At 37.2% G+C, this 22091-nt stretch overlaps 1 protein-coding gene and 1 non-coding gene across 2 annotated transcripts in view; one reads left to right on the forward strand and one right to left on the reverse strand.

Annotated features, from left to right (window-relative positions):
* Positions 1–12045: 12045 nt before the first annotated feature.
* ADAM18 (ADAM metallopeptidase domain 18) overlaps positions 12046–22091 on the reverse strand; it is a 186232-nt gene continuing 176186 nt past the window's right edge. The window contains exon 20 of the mRNA XM_032838071.1: positions 12046–12216. Coding sequence (XP_032693962.1) covers positions 12174–12216 — 43 coding nt within the window. The 3' untranslated portion in view covers positions 12046–12173. The remainder of the gene's footprint in view (positions 12217–22091) is intronic.
* Positions 12442–12575, forward strand: LOC116855388. The gene has a single exon (XR_004380340.1). It is a non-coding gene; the product is annotated as a U4 spliceosomal RNA (small nuclear RNA).

Genomic DNA, 22091 nt, shown 5'->3' on the forward strand with positions numbered 1-22091 from the left:
TGAACAGAGAGCCCAATGCGGGGCTTGATCCCAGGACCCTGGGATCATGACCTGAGCTGAAGGCAGAGGCTTTAACCCACTGAGCCACCCAGGTGCCCCCCAAACCCTCTTAAGTTTTCTTTGTCCTGTCAAATGCTGACAGATTTATTTTCTCTTTGTTTGAAAAGTTTAAAAAACACTTGCCTTGGTCATTTCTTTGGGTCTCAATTTCATTATTGGACATCTAGGTGAATGTAATAAAACTTTTTTTTTTCTCCCGTTTGGAAAAAAAGAAAAACCTAACTAATTGTTTAGCTCTCAGTTCTATGGATTGGTACTTTAGGCTGAACTCATTTATACTATTCTTCTGGTGTTTGGGCTTGACTCTTCTGAGTTGGCTTGCTCACCTATCTGTAGAATTGTTAGACTGGTTATTTCTATATAATGTAGTATATACCCAGTGGTCTTAAACCCATTCTTGCACCTTATCCACTATAAAATGAGTGCACTGGTTTAATATAGTATTGTCTAAAAACCATTGTTTGTCAATCAGGTATCTTTAATATAGTATTGCCTAAAAACCATTGTTTGTCAATCAAGTATCTACTATACCATACCTATAGTAGTGCTGGCAGAGGCATTGCTATCTAGGAAAGCAAACTCTTGTTTGTGATAGGTATCAATTCCTGCAAGGAAAAAAGTTATGAACCTTTCTCCCTTAAGCCTGAAAGAAAAAAAGGGACATAAATAACCAACTATTCAAGTTACTGGTTGGTTTCAAGGGATAGTACTATATCAAAGCCTCTCCATTGACATCTACCTATACTGGAATTTAGGAGAGGCAATAGTTAAATACTATATGGATAGAAATCTGTGCTGTTGGACTTATTCTTAGCCTTAATCTATGTATCCATAGCCATTCCATGTCTAAGTAATGCTGTTAGGCTTATTCTTAGCCTTCATTCCTGAATCCATGGCCATTCCATGTTTAAGTACTAAGGTCAAATCTTGACTGACATCCTCAGGATTGATCACCCACTATAACTAGTAGTTGAGCGCCTCCTCTGTGGTATATGTTCACTGGTGAAAATTAACAGATGGACATAAGTCCACTCAAATCTATCTCTTTGAGCCCTCCTTGTATATAATCTAATATCAATCTCTTCAAGACCCTGACTAACCATTAGAGATATTTGCCACTGTTAAGGAGTCTATGTACATAATTATATGAAGTCATTTTCCCCTTCATACAAAGTTATAAAGAAGTTTACTATTCAGTTTGCCTGCTTGGAGGATTTTATCTCACCACATTGCTCAGAACAACTCTTTATATGAAGTTTGAATGTGGCAACAATATTTTTAGTTGAAACAAAGATATCAGTCTGTAACAGTCTGTCTCATTTCATAAAACAAAAAACACACCAATAATTTAAAGACAAATTTTAATACAAAAATTATTAACTAGCAAAAGGTGATTATTAAAAAGGATAAAGATGATGTCAAAAGAACACAGTAATAACAATGTAGAGAGCATCTACTAACAATAGGGCTGAGGAGCAGTAGCCTCCAAAGGAAAATATTTAGAAAGGCTGAAATTCAGACCTGCAACCTGTGGTTGCAACTCACTGCTGATGGAGAGGATCACTCTGTTTCCCTAGACTAGAGCTGGTCCACAGTTAGCAGACAGATATTTACAAAGAAGAAACCACAAGATATTACTGGTGAGCAAGAAGCCTCCAAGCAGTGTACCAGAAGACTAACCAGGTAGCTGTAATCTTGTATTGTCAAGCAAGGGATCTTGAGTTGTCTTATTGGGGTATCAGCAGGCCAAGGCTCCTGAGCAGGAAGCCACCCAATCAGATTTAAGGAAAACTCTGACCAGACACTGAGCACCACAGGGTAACCTACATACCACAGACAACCATGCTGTGGGAATAGGAAGAAAAGAACACCAGGACCAGAAAGAGAAGCTGTTCCTTTTCTAGTTCTCCTCCTCTGACTTTTACAGTTAATATCAAACATTCTGCTAGCTGGTTATTTATATTGTCCATATTCAGTATCACAAAGCAAGAGTAAGAAAGGCAGATGTGAGGCTGAGAGACAATAACTTGATAACTAGCAACATCTACCTCTTTGGCAATTCAGCCTCTACATGCATCTTTCTCCACAGTTGAATTCCATAAGACAACAAAACAGTTATATGGCTTTACCTAACAAAATACAACTATCCTTCATACAAGTGTCTTTCTCTTTTAAAAAAAATGAGAGGAAATGACATATTAACAATCATGTGTATCATGGCTATAAATTACTTCTAAAATATTAAGTCACAGTATTTGTTCAATATTTTGTCTTTAAATACTAAATTTAAAGTTAACCACTAATTTTTATATAAAATAATAATGGGAAGAAAATGAATAATATGTAAAATTAATTCATATTCCTAACAAGCAAAGATAAAATATATAAATCTATTACAGCTATCATTTCTGTAATTAATCATATGGCCACAGTTGATTATCTATGATTTCCTTCTTCCACTACCAATTATCTTTTTTTTTTTACACCCAGAGCATTGAATATTTGGAAATCTTAACTGGTAATGTAACCCAAACTTTCTAAAATATCTAAATTCCCAATATATCTGCATTTTGTAATTTTTATTTTTTAAAATATTTTATTTATTTGAGCTAGAGCAAGTGAATGAGAAAGAAAGAACACAAATGAGGCGGGGGAGCAGCAGCTCGATCCCAGGACCCTGAGATAATGACCTGAACCAAAGGCAGACACTTAACCAACTGAGTCACTCAGGTGCCCCAGAGCTACACGTTTTGTTGCTGTAGTTTTCCTGTAATTGGATACAAAGGAATAAGTGGTGAGCCCAAATAATTTCCCGGTTTTTCAACATTATCCCATGTGCCTTCATTGTGTAACAGCATTCAGTTTACCCTTAATAATCAGGATCAGTTGACAACACTACATAGAGTAATGCATTTTTCTGCATTTTCAATAGCACAAGAAGCCTTAAATGACAAAAACGACAGACTCAACTTCCAATTCAATGGAAGCAATGTTACGTCCTCTGGTGGAAACTAAGACATACAAAAAACCAAATCCAATGTTTTAGTGATAAAAAAAAGTAACTTTATGAGCCGGTTAATAGATAAAATTGTAAAAGGAACAACTTTAATTTCTAATCTTTATTTCCCAGACCCACTTATTATGCTTATGGGGGAGGCAGCACAACACAATGACCACTTTTTTACAAAAAAATTTTTAAAAAGTTCTACACCCAACATGGTGCTTGAACTCATGACTGAGATCAAGAGTCATATACTTTACTGACTGAGCCAGCCACCCCTAGAATGAACTCCGATTTTCAGAATATACTGCATCCTGGTTCCAGTCCAAGATGATGATGTAGGAAGACCTCTAAATCAACCTTTCCATGGAAGAACCCACATTACACCTATGTATAGAACAATTCTTTCTGAAGAACTGAGAGCCAACTGAAGAGCTTCTGTACAACAAAAGACAGAGAAAACAGCAAAAGAGAATAGCAAGAGGGAAAAAGTCATGTTAACAAAGGGAACTCTCACCCTCAATGGTGTGAACTGCAGTGGGAAGGTATAACACTAAGGGACTGAGAAGAGATTCCTCTGCCTTTGGGCACAGGAAAAAAATGTACAGTTTAAAAGAACAACTAGCATATAAAACAGATAACATTAGAACTCTGCCACACAGCTACGGAGTGCAGGAATGCTGCCTGAGTCAGAGGGATGGCAGAATGACACCATTTACATTCCCACTCAACTCTAAAAGGCCATACCAGAGCAGGGTTCACATAGTAGCAGGTCTGGTTAACATTGCAAACTTGCGGCCTCAGTAAGCTCAGGGTCTGCAAGCCTGTACTAGTCTTAGTTGCACTAGGACACAGAAAGAAAGCCACAATTTAAAAGGGATGAGGAGATGTGATAATTCCCTGTACTCTTCCATCTTAAAAACCCAGACAGGAACAGCATCTGATAGACACAATAATCTTCCCTCAATAAGCCCCAGGTGCCTAGCCCACACCAGTCCTCACCATTTCATCAGTGTGGCCACAATGCGGTACACACAGGGAAACCGGTGGGAAGTGCACACTATAGGCCCAGACTTTGTGTCAAGGTGACACAGACACAAATCACCCTAGAACATTCTAGAACCACACAACTTTGGCTCCAGGTCATTTGCTAAGGAACCCAGTGCAGAGTGCTCAAGAATCTTGTGGCTGATGTCTGCTTCAAATCTAGCCACCCTACCAGGGTGCTTCTACAGAGTCCCCTGGGAACCCAAGGTCTATGCCTGCATTGGTTTCAGACACTCTGCCAGTGAAGTCCTTATATGGAATGCCCTGGAACACTCCTACCTGGAACCTCTGCTCTAGTTGCCCAGCCAGGTCACCCACTGTGCTGAACACAGTGGGACATGTGGCTACCACCTAATTCAGCTTCAGTTGTCCTGACAAGTTTCCCCCCTGTGAGGAGCACCAGGACCACCTTGTATCTCACCCCAGTGCTCATCACCCCTTCAGAGCACCCTTTGTATGGAGAGTCCTAGAATACTCTGGTTTATATAGTTTCAACTATTCTATTAAGGTACCCTCTATGTGTAGGGCTCAGGATCCCTTCAACTTGCACCTAATTTAAGATAGTAGGGCACCCTCTGTGCAGAGAGCCCACAGACCCCCAGACCCATACACCACCACAGCTCAGCTGTCCTGCCAGAGTGACCTTAGAACATAGAAACCCATGACATCCTGGCCTACATTCACTTCAGCTGTCCTGAAGGTGCCCACTATATGGAAAGCTTCAGGACCCCTACCCTACAGCAGCAAAAGCTCAGGCCAGCAAAAACATCACCAAGGATATACAGTCTATATAGAGGATGACCATATGTAATCATTCTTTCAGGTTTAGAAGGAGTTGGTCCACCTAATCCATAGAAACAAACACAGAAAGCCAAGCAAGGGGAGACCGGTATATGCTTCAAAATAAATAAGGAAAAAACCTCATAAAAAGTCTAAATGAAATGGAGATACCCAATATGCCTGATAAGTAATTTAAAGATCATAAAGATGACCACTTCACTGGACAGAGGAGTGGAAGAACTCAGTGAATTTTCAATAAAAAGAAAATAGAAGAAATAAATAAATAAATAAGAAATAAATAAAGAAAATATTTAAAAATAACATATCAGGGCACCTGAGAAGCTCAGTTGGTTAAACCACTGTCTTTGGATCAGGTCATGATCCCAGGGTCTTGGGATCAAGGCCCACATTGGGCTCCCTGCTGAATGGGGAGTCTGTTTTTCCCTCTGCCCGTCCCCTCTGCTTATGCTCAATCTCTCTCTAGCTCTCTTTCTCACACACACACAAAAATAAAATAAAATCTTAAAAAATAATGTATCAGAGTTGAAGATTATAATAACTGAAATTTAAGAAAACACACAAGAGGGAATCAACTGCAGATTAGTGGATACAGAACAAATCAAAGATCTGGAAGATAGGATATTAGAAAGCACCCAAGCTGAGCAGCAAAAGAGATTAGAATTTAAAAATAAGGATAGGTTATCTTTTGGGCAACATCAAACAAACATTTGCATTGTTAGAGTCCCAGAAGAAGAACAGAGATAGAGTGGAATGGAAAATTTATTTGAAGAAATAGCTGAGAAAAGAGAAGATGGCCATAGAGTAGGAGGACCCTAGGCTTGTCTGATCCCACAAACACAACTAGATAACTATCAAATCATTCTAAATACCCCAGAAATCAACCTGAAGAGAGACAGAACTAACTCCATAATTAAGGGACAGAAGCCACATTGAAATAGCATTTGCATACATGAAGTTTAGGGAAGAAATGGATCAAGGTGCTGTGGGAAAAAGAGAGCCATTGCTGTAGAGAAGGGTGAGAAAGAGTTAAGCAAACAGGGGAACCCAAAAGGAAAACATGTTCCCAAAGCCATTGTGTGGGAAAACAGAAAGGGACTGATTTTCATTAGTTCTTGCAACCAGCAGGGCTTAAAGCCTGGAGTTTTAAAGGGCAGCAGGCTTGGTTGGGATACAGCCCTGAGGGCACTGCCCTACCCCTGGAGAAAAGGCAGACAAAAAAATCAGGGGCAGATGGCATGGAAATGTCAATTTGAAGAATGCCTGTGCACACAGCAGAAAGATTATTCCCTCTTCTTGGAGTGTGTCCCTGAGAGGCTGTATTCATGGAGGTGCCTCTCTGGGGACAAAGGAGCTGGCCAGGATCATATCTCTACTACACATTTAAGTATAAATGCAGGGTCACCTGAAGGAAACAGTACAATGTCAACACTAGCTGCCCAACTTGCATACAACAATCCCCATCCCCCCTGTTCTATGGGGGAACTGCCCTTCTCAGAAAAGTTTGCCTCAATTCCAGTGCAATGGGTCTTTTCCATAGAAGACCAACAAAAACTGCTCTCCACACCACATTTCCCAACCAGATAGTTTTACAGGTCTTAAGTTCTACTGAATGTAGTATTGGGTCTCATTCAACAAGCAGACCAGAGCACACGTAATAAAAACTTGCCTCATTCCGGTCAAGGACAAAACAATGCCAACTGCAGACAAGGAAAGCCTCTGTAGGTGACTGGCCTGAAGGATAGAACCAAAACACAATAGCAGAACATATGCAGTACACACAAAAGACACACCCTGAAGCACCAGATCCTGGACACTACATGACCTCTTCTTCATAAAGCTATTACTCCTAGGATAAGAATACATAACTGGCCTTTCTAACATAGAAAAGAAGGATGAGACTTAGACAAAATGCCAAGACAGAGGAATTCTTTCATAATGAAAGAATAAGTTTATGGCCAGATATCTAGGCACAACAGATAAGAGTAACATGCCTGACAGAGAATGTAAAGCAACAATCATAAAGATATTCACTGGGCTTGAGAAAAGAATGGAAGACACCAGGGAGAATCTTACCACATAATTTAAAAAAAGTTAGAAATGAAGAATGCAATAATTGAGATTTAAACAGGCTTGATGCAATGAACAATTGTCTGGAAAAAGTAGAGGAATGAATTAGTGATAAGAGAAAATAATGGAAAATAAGGAAGCTGAACGAAAGGAAGAAAAAAGAAATGTGGAACACAAGAATAGACTTAGGGGAACTCTGTGACTCTATCAAACATAATAATATTCATATTATAAAAGTCCCAGAAGAAGAGGAGAGAAAAGGAGGCAGAAAATTTGAAGAAATAAGAGCTAAAAAAATTCCCTAATCCGAGGAAGGAAATAGACATCCAGACCCAAGAGGCACAAAGAACTATCAAAATCAACAAAAGCAGGCCAATATCAACACATACTGTAATTGCATTTGCAAAATACAATTATAAAGAAAAAAAAATCATGAAAGTGGCAAAAGAAGTCCTTAACTTACAAGGGAAAATTCATAAGGCTAACTGTGGATTTCTGAACAGAAAGTTGGCTCAAGCCCAGTTATCATGTAAGACGATATATTGAAAGTGCTGAATGGGAAAAATGTGCATCCATGGATACTCTATTTAGCAAGGTTATCATTCAGAATAGAAAAAGAGATAAAGAGTTTCCCACACAAACAAAAATTAGAGAAGTTCCTGAACACTAAACCAGCTACACAAGGGTCTAATTCCATTCATTTGTATATGGATATTGTTTTTCCAGCACCATTTGTTGAAAAGATTGTCTTTTCTCCATTGAATAGTCTTGCCACCTTTCTCAATAATATTTGACCATATATTGAGGGTTTATATGTGAGGGTTTATATCTGGGCTCTATATTCATCCATTGGTATACATGTCTGTCAATACCATTCTTTCTTCTGTAGATTTTTAGTTAGTTTTGAAATCAAGAAGTGTGGGTCCTCCAATTTTTCTCATCTTTTTAAAGGTTGTTTTGGCTATTTGAATTTTAGGATATATTTTCCTATTTCTCAAAAAATGTCATGCCGATTTTGACGGAATTTGCATGAATCTGTAGACTTCTGTGGGTAGTATTTGCATCTATTAAGTTGACTAATCCACAAACATGGGAGTCTATATCTTCTTTAAACTTCTTTAAACAAAGTTTTCTAGTTTTAATTATAGTTCTTTCATCTTCTTGGTTGTTTATTCATGAGTATTTCATTCTTTTTGATGTTATTGTAAATGGGATTGTTTTCTTTTTTGGAGTTGTCATTGTTAAGTGTATGGAAATGTAATTGATATTTTGGTATTGATTTTGTATCCTGCTGTTTTGCTGAATTTATTAAGTCTAACAATTTTGGGGGACATCTTTAGGATTTTGTATGTATAAGATGGTTATCATCTGTGAATAGAGATAATTTTTCTTTGCAATTTGGATCTCTAATTTAATTTTCTTGCCTAATTACTTTGGCTAGAATTTCTAGGATTTTGTTGAAAAGAAGTGGCAAAATGGGCATCCTTGTCTTTTTCCTGATTTTAGGGGAAATGTTTTCAATCTCTTACCATTGATCATAATGTTAGCTATAGGTTTTCATATACATCCTTTATTATTTTGAGGTAGTATCATTCTGTTCTTACCTTGTTGTTTTTGTCATGAATGAGTGTGCTTTTTGTCAAATGCTTTTTCCACATCATTGATGTGAACATGTGGTTCTTTTCCTTTATTCTATTAGTGTGGTGTGCTGCATTGATTCTGTTTCTGCATAATAAACAAAATATACAAACTATTTTATATTACTGAATTTTATAACTATATTTGCTACAAACTGTATATGAAACAAACCAATGAAATATTTTCGGTATCCTTCATTTATTGCTTGAGAATAAAAATGTATAATTTGCCTTCCACATCCTGGATATCATGTAATAGTTTCATCATGTACCATTACTCAAAGCCCAAATCTGTTTCAACAACAAAATATATCTGTACCTTACTGGTTATAACAGAAATATAAAAAAAATAAATTCTTTGGCTTATAGCTAAGTAATCCATAAAATACTTTTTAAAGTCTCACAGTACTTATATGCTAGGTTCTATTTTACCCATTTTATAATTAAGGGAACTAAAGATAGATGTTAAGTTTATTTTGACACATAGCTAGTAAGTGATGGAGATCTGGAGGCATCAGTTCCTTTAACTCATTTCAGCTTTTTCACCAGTATTATATACACTTATCCATTTCAGTGCCCAGATATCTTTTACTAATCTTTCTAATTAATATTAAAAACTTATATGTAAAATCTCTCAAGCTTTCAACTAAACATATAACCTGCAAAAAAAAAAATCTGGTTTATATTTTACCTTTCATTGATTGATTTTTCAAAAGATTAAAAAAAAACATTTTATTTTTAAGTAATTACTACACCCCAGGTGGGGTTCAAACTTGCAACCTCATGATTGAGACTTGCATGCTCTTCTGACTAAGCCAATCAGGTGCCCCTATATTTTACCTTTTAAAACTTATCCACTTCAAATTTATTTCAAACAATGTTACAGAATAGTCAATAATTACTCAAGTATTCTGTATTTGCAAATTTGCCTACTTGCTAGGATTTATTACACCCAAATCAATATTCATAGATCTCACTTGATCATTTGAATTAATGCCCAAGGTGAAAAAAAATTCAGTGACTCTAAGGTTCACATTCTCTGCTGAGGATGAACAAATGATACCCTGCCTTGTTATTTCAGTTCTTATACAGAGAGTATAAAAAAGGTAGGGAGCAATGCACTGTATTGCAAGATCACATCGAGGGGCCATTGGAGAGTGTTTGAATCTCAACTCTGGCATCTATTAGTGGGGTGGCCCCATGCAAATCACTTTGCACTTCTGAACCTCCTTTGCTTCTTTGTAAATTAGAGAAAATAAAATCTCCAAAGGATGGGTTGCTTTTAGAATTTCAGATTATATATATGATTATATACATGAGATATATACCTATGATTCAGCAATGATTCAGTAGGAACTAATTCAGTGTGGTGGGTGTTTATGAAACATAGCTACCACAATCATCAAATGTATTAGTATGATCGCACTTGTATAAGAATATTTAAATTCAGGGGTGCCTGGGTGGCTCAGTGGGTTTAATCCTCTGCCTTTGGCTCATGTCATGATCTCAGGGTCCTGGGATCGAGCCCCACATTGGGCTCTCTGCTCAGTAGGGAGCCTGCTTCCCTTCCTCTCTGCCTGCCTCTCTGCCTACTTGTGATCCCTGTTGGTCAAAAAAATAAATAAAAATCTTTAAAAAATATTTAAATTCATAATTTAATAGATAAAAGACCGGTAAGTTGTATAGCCCTTTTGTGAGATAGAATTATGCTTATATATTACTTGAGAATAGTTTTTGAAAATTAAATATCAAAATATAAATGCTTTCATTCAAATATCAAAGCTCTTTAACAAAGTAAATATGAACACAATTTTATGAATGATTATGTGTGAATTGATTTGTCCCATATAGTCCAAAGAATAAAAAGTACAGAAAAAACAAATAATGGTTTCTTATTGCATGCATTTTTTTAAAAAGATTTTATTTATTTGACAGAGAGAGAGAGCACAAGTAGGCAGAAAAAGTACAGAAAGTACAAATAATGATTCCTTATTGTATGCATTTTTTAAAAAAGATTTTATTTATTTGACAGAGAGAGATCACAAGTAGGCAGAGAGGCAGGCAGAGAGAGAGAGGGAAGCAGGCTCCCCATTGAGCAGAGAGCCCGATGCGGGATTCCATCCCAGGACCCTGAGCCGAAGGCACAGGCTTTAACCCACTGAGCCACCCAGGTGCCCCATTATTGCATGCATTTAAGAAACTTTGCCATCATTGCTGTTTGTCTCAATCTTCTGTGGCACTGTAATTTGTAGAAGTTATGTTTCAGGATGTACAGTAAGGAAAACTTGTGTGAGTGTAGGGGCCTACTGAAATTCAATTGGCCACCCGTGTGTGACCTAGCATGACTGTGCAGTTTTCTCTGTGTGTTGCAATCTCATTGGCCACCTGTGTGCGGCCAGGCTCAACCACATGGCCTTTGCTCTATAAAAGTTAGTCTGTGAAGGTGGGAGGGGTTGCCGCTTTCTAAGAGATGGCCCCAGCCTGTCGGTTTGATTCTCAATGCTTGGCGCGAAATAAAGCTTTGCTTGACCTTAGCTTTGTATCCGTCTTGCTCCTTTGATTACGGACCTAACAGTGAGCATTCCCCAGATGCTTGGAAGCATCCTTATTCTTCGAGTGTCCTGTCATATCCCATAACTTTTTGAACTTCCAAGTCCCAACACACACACACACACACACACACACACACACACACAGGCACTCACTCACCCGCCACAAAATCAGACTTTGTACATGACAGGAAGAGGCTACCTCCACCACCCATACACTTTGGGGCAGGACCCTGCCCCATCCAGAGACTTTGGGACTTGACCTCAGCCCCAGCAGGTGAAGAAGTGCTGCTTTTAAGGCCCCACTTCCCAGAAGATGCGCAACCTCTCCTCCAAGTTCAGGGTCAGGCAAGTGAGGGGCAACTGTCCCAGTTCTGCTCCAAGCCCTCCCAGAAGCAGGCCTAGGAGGATGCTGACTCTAAGCCGGCTGTGACAAGACACTGGGCTCTCTCCAGCCAGAATCGGGGTTCTGGAGCAAGGTTCTGGGGCCCGCCATGCCCAGAGGCTCTGTGGCATGTGGCCTTCTATGGAGAAGGGTCCTTCCCTTAAGATGGTCCACGGAGGTCAGCCTGCCCAGGCACGAGAGGATAGAGGATCAGCAGGAGAGACAGCATTGCGTAGCCTGCTGGTCTTAGCACAGTGATGGCTGTTGGCTGCTTAACGGTGGCCGCTCTGGTGGGGCCCTGCGAACTCCGGCGGGTGGGGTAGAGGATTGCAGGGTCTGTGGGGAGGCAGAGGAGCGGTGGGGGGGGGGGGCGGAGGGCACGGCTGCTCCGCCCACCCCGCCCCTCTGCCGAGTGGCATGCACAGCCACAGTCGCAGTCCCGGGAGCCCACCCACCGCCCGTTGCACACAGGAAGGCACACGCCAGCCTGTCCTCTGCCCTCTTGGGCTTGGGCTTTATTTTTCAAACTGCGGACATTGGAAATGCGTTCAGGGATGACGTAAGGGTCATAAAATGCGTTTTCTCCTTTAGTAACGGGCCATTTGCTGGTGAAATGTTTGCCAATCTTAATAGTCCACATTGTAGTTTTCTGGCACAATGACTGAATTACTGTGGTGAAGGAAAACAGAAAATGGAAATTCACAATATGTTTGGCAGCAGACAGTTGCCTGTTTTAACCATATCTACTACTGAATTTATAATTTAAAATCTCAGGTGAAAACACACATAAAAAGAAAGAATTAAAAATTCAAAAATCAATTCTATTATAGATAAATTTGATTCTTACAAAACTAAGGAGTCCAAATAAAACACTAAACAAATATAAATATGTGTAGCTTTGCGCAGTGGCAGTATCGTAGCTAATGAGGTTTATCCGAGGCACGATTATTGCTAATTGAAATATAAATATGTGTATATTATTCTAGTATTGATTTATAATTTAAGCATGAGGCGAAGTAATTTTGGCTATGAAATGACTGAAAAATAAAATGTTCATTCAATTCTGTACACTTATATTTCTTAGAAAAAATCTATGTTTAGGAGACTAAGTGGTCCTTTGGCCATTTTTTAATCAGGTGCTTATTTTTGTTGTTGACTCTCAGGAGTTCTCTATATAGTCTATATATATTTTTTAAAGATTTTATTAATTTGACAGAGATCATAAGTAGGCAGAGAGGCAGGCAGAGAGAGAGGGGAAAGCAGGCTCCCTGTGGATCAAAGAACCCGATGCGGGCCTCTATCCCAGAACTCTGGGATCATGACCTGAGCTGAAGTCAGAGGCTTTAGCCCCAGTGGGTTAAAGTCTATAGTCTATAGTCTATAGTCTAGATATTAATCACTTATCAAATACATGCTTTCCAAATATTTTTTCCCATTTTGAGGGGTTGTTTTTTACTCATTGTTATTCTGGGTATATATCCAAAATAACTGAAATCAGGGTCCAGAAGAGAGATTGTATGCTAATGTTCATTGCGGTATTATTACAGTGACTAACAAGTGGAAGCTACCCAAGTGTCAATGACAGATGAACAGATAAACAAAATGTGGTATGTACATACAATAGAAAATTTCAGTTTTTTTTAAAGGAAGGAAATTCTGCAATATGCTACAACATGGGTGAACCTTGAAGACATTATGCTAAATAAAATAGGCCAGTGATAAAAGACAAATACTGTATGACTCCACTTACATTAGGTACCTGGAGTAGCCAAATTCCTAGAGACAGAGAGCAGAATTGTTGTTGCCAAGGTTTGGAAGAGGGAGAAATGGGGACTTATTTAATGGATATAGAATTCTAGTTTTGCAAAATGAAGAATTCAGGTGATGCTTGGTGGTGATGTTTGCACACAATGTGAAGACACTCTACAGCAATGAACTATACACATAAACATGGTTAAGATGGTAACTTTTTATGTTAGATGTAGTTTACTACAATAAAAAGTTAATTTTGAAAAAAATCTGAAATTAGGCAAGTAACCAACCTGTATACTAAACCATGAAATGATAGTTCTTTCCAAGTTAACTTTATTGCCTTTCAATGTGTGAACTACATATAGATTTGGAAAAAATTTTCATTTATTTAAAACAGAATTACCTAATTTCAATTTCATAAGGACTATTTTTCAAATTATTCTTAAATATTCCTTCCATGAAAACTTGTGTTTATATATCTTAAAATAAATACCTATAGAGAAATTCAAATATTGATTGCTCCTCCTGTTTGTAAATAGAAACACAAAAATTGTTTTTTTAAGAAAATTTAATTTTCATACTTCTTTCTAAATTTTTGTTTCAGTAGCAAATAATATAATATTTAATCCTAAGATATCTATGTCTGTTTATTTTGCTTGAGTATTTACTTCTTGGTCACCTGTGTCACTCAGTTAGTTAAGCATCTGATTCTTGATGTCAGTTCAATTCATGATCTCAGAGTCATGAGATGGAGCCATGTCAGTTCCATGCGGAGGCTGGAGCCTCCTTAAGATTCTCTCATTCCTCTCTCTGCCTCTTCTTGCCACTAGTACTCTCTCTCTCTCTGTCTCTGTCTTAAAAAAAGAAAAATTATCTATATACCAAACAGGTCAGAGGCTGAAGGAAAGCAGATTTGCATAAAAGATGTCATAGTTAGCAATTATAAATTCATTGTTAGCATGATATACAAAATTCTTTGAAAATATAGTTAATTTGTTTTCTCTACATATATCAAATGTAGTTACAGAAAGGATGTAACATCTGAGTTTTGAACCATAATTGGGTGAATAAATGACTTGTATAAAGTCAGTAATTTTCTCCTAAGAGTAATATTAAATCACCCAAAATCTTTAAGTGTGAATGAATGGTATTTCATCTCAATAAAATAAAACAAAACAAAACAAACAAACAAACAAAAAAACCTTATCATGATCCTAGGGATGGTAAGCTATTAATAATGAGGACTGGAAACAGTAAATCTAATTAGAAGAATTTTGCATAGTTTAGGCCAGAAATATCAATATACTCATGGCTAAACCATGAGTGGGGGGGACATAGAAATATGAGAGGCATTTTGGAAAAGTAATTAAAAATAGTATCTCTATCAACCCACCCGAAATCCTCTTCACAAATGTAGAAAGGAACAAAGCAGTTTTATTATTGAATAAGTGCTAACCCGAACAGGTGTGCTAGGGAGATTGCAAGGAGAGAAAGAAATCTTACCCTTTTATATAACAGGACAGATACAGTCCATGTCATACATGTTAACTTTCTTTATCCAAAGTATAAAGAAAACTTCCAATTTCTTTAGGATAACCTAGAAGTTACAGCTTGGAACCACAACAAGGTTAAATTCCAAAGGTGCCAGAGAGACAGGAAGCGATCTTCCTTAATATTTATATTTGAAATAGATACCTGCCTACAAAGTCCTTAAGAAAAATATTCCTGGAATGTGAAATTGACAACTTTTATTTAATTTTCAAGAAGAATTACATATGTCTCAAAGAGACAGAGAATGGATTAACAATTACAGTTTTCTAAGGAAATAAGTTAAGAAAAGGAAGTGTGTGTGTGTGTGTGTGTGTGTGTGTTACTTTCTTTCAAGTGTGTTGCCTAGGAAAATTAATATTTTATTTCATAGGTTTGTATTTACACTTAAAACATACATGGAACAAAATAGGTGTGTTGACTAATTTGATATGAAGCTTGATGAATTGTTAAGGCAACTAAACAACTCAGATGATAATACCGCCAATTTTAGGAGAGACAAATTTGTGCAAGAGTGGGGAGATAATCAATTGGGTTGAAGACTTGTTGAATTTGAGGCCCTTATGAACCAGCAATAGGTCGTTGGCGACAAATTTTGATCCTTACAATTTGAATTAAACACTTAAAAAGGTGATTTTAAGGAAAGAGAGTGAATTAGATAACTTAAGAAAAAAATACATAGAAAGAAAAGTAGATGTCCAAAAGGAGTTTGTGGATCATACAGATGATTTCAGTGATTAAGGGAACAGCAGTCAAGAGAGGAAATGAAACATAGAGATTAAAAATTGAGGTAGGTTAGGAATTAGAATGTTGATATTGTGATTTTTCTCAAATGATTTTCTTGCACTGTTGAATTGATCTTTTAAAAATCCAATCTAATATTGATTGAATATTAAGGTAAACCAACTTTGTATTCCCCTGATAAATCACATTTGGTCATGATATATTATCCCTTTTTATATAACGTTGGATTCAGTTTGTTAAAATTTCCATCCACTTTCATGAGGGATACAAATTAATAGTATCTTTCTTATGTTGTTATTTATTTGTCTCCCTCATCCTTAGAGAGGGGAGTTCATGCCCATCCCTATCTGGGAAGCCTTTCCAGAAGAGTGAACAATCTCCCCTCATATGTCCCAGGCATCCCTCAGATCTCTGCCTTCACCCTGTGTGTGTCCTGCCCACACCTTATGTGTGTGTCTTCTCTCCTGGTAGTACAGTGCACCTGTGTTCTGTAGCAGGCAGGCAGGCTGAGTTTTAAAATTCTCAACTTTAGGGTCCTGGTGTGGCACAAGCCCATGTTGGCCTTCTGGGGGAAGATCTCACTGCTTTACTACTAACATAGGTTTGCCTTACAAGAGGAGTTGCACCAAACTGCAGTAGAGTGGAGTTTGGAATAAAGTGCAGCAAAGAGCCAGTGTACAAGTTAGCCACCCTCAGCAGGTGTCTCTGCACCTATGCTGAGTGGAAGGGGAAGGTAATGGATCTCACGAGCTCTTTGGTTCCTGGAGAGGAAATGCACCTCTCCCAGATGCACCCCAACAAGGGAAAACCTTCTCTCCCTATATATCCCAAGGGATGCTCAGATGCCACTATTTGTTCCTGGGCTATCTTCCTTCCTTCTCCACAGGAGCACTGCAACACCCTCAGGGATCCATACCAGCCTCACCATGGACCTCTAAAACTCCAGTCTGTGAGCCTTGCTGATTTAAAAAGAGCTCATGAAGATCAACCCCTTCTATATCCAGTCAATGGCTTTGGGGAATTCCTTGTGAGATCCCCCGTGTCCTCCTCTTTCTCTCTCTTGCCTCTCTTCATGACCAGGGTTTCCTCCCCTTGGCAGCATCTGTTACCTATTTCTCCCCCAAATCACATCTCCACACCCCCTTCCTTCCATATTATGGCTCCTTCTCTCCTAGTTGTGTAGTTTGTTCTGTTCATCCTCAGATTGATTTCTTGGATATTCAGAATGAGTTGATATCTATCTACCAAGGGTTCTATTAGTACTCCTACATCTTAGCTCCTCCCCATTTCTTTTTGAATAAGCTTTGATAGTTTTAGTCTTTTAGGAATTTGTCCATTTCATTTAAATTGTCAGATTTATTAGTATTAACACTTTTATAATATTTCCTCAGTATTCATATTGGCAAAGGAGAAGTCAAACTCTCTCTCTTTGCAGATGACATGACACTTTATATGGAAAACCCAAAAGACTCCACCTCAAACTACTAGAACTCATACAGCAATTCAGTAATGTGGCAGGATACAAAAATCAATGCACAGAAATCAGTTGCTTTCTTTTACACTAAAAATGAAAATATAGAAAGGGAAATTAGATAACTGGTTCCATTTACTAGCACCAAGAACCATAAGATACCTGGGAATAAACCTAACCAAAGAGGTAAAGGATCTGTATTCAAGGACTACAGAGCACTCATGAAAGAAACTGAAGAAGACACAAGAAGATGGAAAAGAATTCCATGCTCTTGGATCAGAAGAATAAACATTGTTAAAATGTCTATACTGCCCAGAGCAATCTGTACTTTCAATGTCATCCTGATCAAAATTCCACCGACATTTTTCAAAGTGCTGGAACAATCCTAAAATTTACATGGAACCAGAAAAGACCCCGAATTGCTAAGGAAATGTTGAAAAAGAAAAACAAAGCTGTGAGCATGACATTGCCGGATTTCAAGATTTACTACAAAGCTGTGATCACCAAAACAGCATGGTACTGGTACAAAACAGACACATAGACCAGTGGAACAGAGTAGAGAGTCCAGATATGGACACACAACTCTATGGTCAACTAATCTTTGACAAAGCAGGAAAAAATATCCAGTGGAAAAAAAGACAGTCTCTTCAATAAATGGTGCTGGGAAAATTGGACAGCTACGTATAGAAGAATGAAACCCAACCATTCTCTTACACCAAACACAAAGATAAACTTGAAATGTATAAAAGACCTCAACATGAGATAGTAATCCATCAGAATCCTAGAGGAGAACATAGGCAATAACCTCTTTGACATTAGCCACAGCAACTTCTTTCAAGACATGTTTCCAAAGACAAAGGAAAAAAAAAAAGAAAATGAACTTTGGGGACTTCATCAAGATCAACATCTTCTGCACAGCAAAGGAAACAGTCAACAAAACAAGGAGGCAACCCACGGAATGGAAGAAGATATTCGCAAATGACACTAGAGACAAAGGGCTGATATCCAAGATCTATAAAGAACTCTTCAAACTCAACACACACAAAACAGATAATCACATCAAAAAATGGGAAGGAGATATGAATAGACACCTCTCCAAAGAAGACATATACAAATGGCTAACAGACACATGAAAATATGTTCATCATCATTAGCCATCAGGGAGATTCAAATCAAAACCACATTGAGATACCACCTTACACCAGTTAGAATGGAAAAAATTAACAGGACAGGAAACAACACGTGTTGGAGAGGATGTGGAGAAAGGGGAACCCTCTTACACTGTTGGGGAGAATGCAAGTTGGTGCAACCACTTTGGAAAACAGTGTGGAGATTCCTTAAGAAATTAAAAATAAAGTTACCCTATGACCCATGAGGCAATTGCACACTGGGTATTCACCCCAAAGATACAGATGTAGTGAAAAGAAGGGCCATATGTACCCCAGTGTCCATAGAAGCAATGGCCACAATTGCCAAACTATGGAAAGAGCCAAGATGCCCTTGAACAGACAAATGAATAAAGAAGATATGGTCCATATATACAATGGAGTATTACACAGCCATCAGAAAGGATCACTACTTAACTTTGTTGGGTCCATGTAGATACATCGATGGGACTGGAGTAGTCTATGCTGAGTGAAATAAGTCAAGCAGAGAGAGTCAATTATCCTATGATTTCACTTACTTGTGGAACATAAGGAATAACATGGAGGACATTAGGAAAAGGAAAGGAAAAGTGAATTGGGGGAAGTCGGAGGGGAGATAAACCATGAGAGACTGTGGACTCTGAGAAACAAACTGAGGGTTTTGGAGGGGAGGGGAGTAGGGAGTTAGATGAGACTGGTGGTGGGTATTAAGGAGGGGCACATATTGCATGAAGCACTGGGTGTGGTGTATAAGCAATGAATGAATCTTGGAACACTGAAAAAATAAAAATTAAAAAAAAAAACCGAAGCAATGGGTAAAATCTTGTCATTACTAATAAAAAATATATATGAAAGTAAAAAAAAAATCCTCAGTATTTTTTCATTCTCTATAAGATCAGTAATGAGGGACCTTCTCTCATTCTAGATATTTGTAATTGTTATCTATTCTCTCTCATTCCTTCCAATGTGGCTACACAGTTAGTACTTTTTTGATGTTACCCAAAAATCAATTTTTGTTTCACTGGTTTCATATTTTTTTCCCTGTTTTCCATTTTGTTATTGCTATTTCCTAAACTTCATAATTTCATTTCTTTTTTACATGGGGTTGAATTTGCTCTTCCTTATCTAGTTTCTTTTTAGAAGCTTCTGTAATTGATTTAAAATTTCTTACTTTCTGATATAAATTATTAAGAGTGTAACTTTTCCCTTAAAGTACTGTTTTATATATATCTGACAAATTTTATCATATTTTTTCAATTAGTGTTCAAATACGTTCAATTTCCTTGGTGATTTTTTTCTTTGATTAGTGAATTACTTAAAAACATGTGTGCTTTAAAAAAATGTGTGCTTTCCAAACTGTTTTAAGATTTTTTACTGTTATTGACAAGTATAATTCTATTTGTTCAGACTATATATTTTTCATGACATGAATTTGTTTGAATTTATTCTTACTTTTTCATGGCACACATTGACCTAACTTGTTAAATGTTTCAGGTGTATTTGAAACAAATGTGATTTCTGCTGTTGTAGTGAGGTCTTCTGAAAGATCATGTGGCTAATTAGTATTTTTCATTTCTATTTCATTCTTACTGTTTTTAAATCTATTTGTATTGAGAGAGATGTTGAAACTTCTAATGATATTTGTGGCTTTTTGTGACTACTTATGTCAAGCATCGCTTATAATGTGCTTGCGTGCCATCTTTATACATTCTTTGGTCAAATCTCGGTTCATGTCTTTGCCCTTTGCTAACCAAATTTCTTTTCAATTGTCGATTCTGAACTTTTAAAATATATTACAGATAAAAATTTTTTGTTGGATATATGGTCTATACATTTGGATATATCATAATATATATTATATAAATATATTCCACCAGACTGAAGCTTGTCTTTTTACATTCTTAACAAGGTATTTTTTAGATCAGATATCTCTAATTTTGACCACATAGAAATTTTCCTTGTGGATCATTATTTGTTTCCCTCCTCCTCCTCCTTCTTCTACTTTTTAAGATTTATTAACTTGAGAGAGATAGAATGAGTGAGAGAGAGAGAGCATCAGCAGGAAGGGTAGGGGGATAGGGAAAAGGAGAAGCAGACTCCCAGCTGAGCATGGAGTCAATGGGATCAAGATCCAAGCAAAAGGCAGATGCTTAATCCACTGAGAAACTCAGGTGCCCCTCATGATTTGTTCTCATGTGAAATAACTCTTGGTATAGTCCTAGATCCACAGAGTTTTTTTGTGTTTTCTTCAGAAATTGCATAATTCAACTTATTAAATTCATACCCATGATCCAATTTTTTAAACTTTTATTTTTAAGTAAATTTATATTCATAGAAAATTGCAAAGGCATGTACAGAAAGGTTTCATGTACTTTCTATCCAGTTCTCCCATATTAACATGTTGCCTAACTATAATATGAAAGCAATATAACTGACATTAATACAATCCACAGAATATGCTCAGAGTGTACCATTTACACATGTATTTGTTTGTGTGTAGTTTTACACAACCTGATCACATGTGTAGCTTCATGTAACTATAATCACATCAAGATACAGAACTATACCATCAAAAAAAGTTCTTGTTCATACTCTTTTATAGACATACTCACCCACTCTTCTCATTATCCCTAACTCTTGGCAATTACTACTGTATTCTCCAAACCTGTAATTTTTAATGTGGCAAGAACTTTATATAATTGGAATCATAGTGTATATAAACTTTTGAAAAGGGCTTTGTTTCACTTAGCATAGTTCCCTTTGTGTCCTCAAAATTGTTTCTATCAATACTTTGTTTTCTTTTATTATCGTGTAGTATGTGGTAATATGGATTTACCATAAGTTGTGTAATGATTTATGCATTGAATGACCTTGATTTACATATTAGGATATTGTGTATTAAGGTATTGTGAACATATGTTCTCAAGTTTCTGTGAAAGCATGATTTTCATTTCTCAAAGATTAATGTCCAAGAGTGAAATTGTTGGATCTGTAGCTCTCTGAAGGAAAATGATTTATTGGGAACAGGAGCAGCTCAAACCTAAGGACACTGTCATACACTATGAAGATTATGTTGGGTACACAAGGCTTGTAGTTCATGAGAAAAAGCTAAACTAAAGACCATCTAAAATTTTAACAGAGAGAACCAGAAAAAAAAGAGACAGCTAAGAAAAGTCTTTGGGGTCAGAGAGAGACAATCCTCAAAGGCTACTCTTGCAAAGGCAATTGGGTATATTGGATCAGACAGTAGGGCAATTTGTGATATCTGAGGAGCAATACGGAGGCATCATATTATAGGGAAAATTCATTTCGAAGAAATATTCCAGTTAAGTCATTAAACAAAAAATCAAACAAGAACAAGGAGCCTTGTGTGGGTGTGTAGTGGGTGGACATAAGTATCCAGAATTGCTACTGTATTAATGTATTATCTAAAATTTCCAGTTTCTAATAAAAATGTTATAAACTGCAAAGAAAGAGGAAATTGTGACCTACACCCAGGGAAAGAAGAGGAAACAAATTGCCTGAAAAATCATAGTTGACAGATTTAGAAGAAAAAACTTTAATAAAGCAGCTGCTATAAAGCAGTTGTTCCATGAATTAAAGGAAACCATAAAAAAAAGGAAAAGAAAGTATTATAATAATGTCTTATCCAATATAGAATAACAATACAACAAAAGAAAACTGGGATATACAAAAGAGACCTTAAAACAAAGACTGTAATAGAAACAAAGAAGGCATAATGATAAAGGTGTCAGTCCAAGGAGAATATAACAACTGTAATGCACCTAAATATATAAAGCAAATATTAACAGATCTACCAGGAGGTAGAGCAATACAATAGTAGTAGGAGACTTTAATACCCCACTTAAATCAAAGGAAAGATC

Source organism: Lontra canadensis, unplaced genomic scaffold, assembly GCF_010015895.1.
Source record: "Lontra canadensis isolate GAN:19392208 unplaced genomic scaffold, GSC_riverotter_1.0 scaffold101, whole genome shotgun sequence".
Lineage (NCBI taxonomy): Eukaryota > Metazoa > Chordata > Mammalia > Carnivora > Mustelidae > Lontra > Lontra canadensis.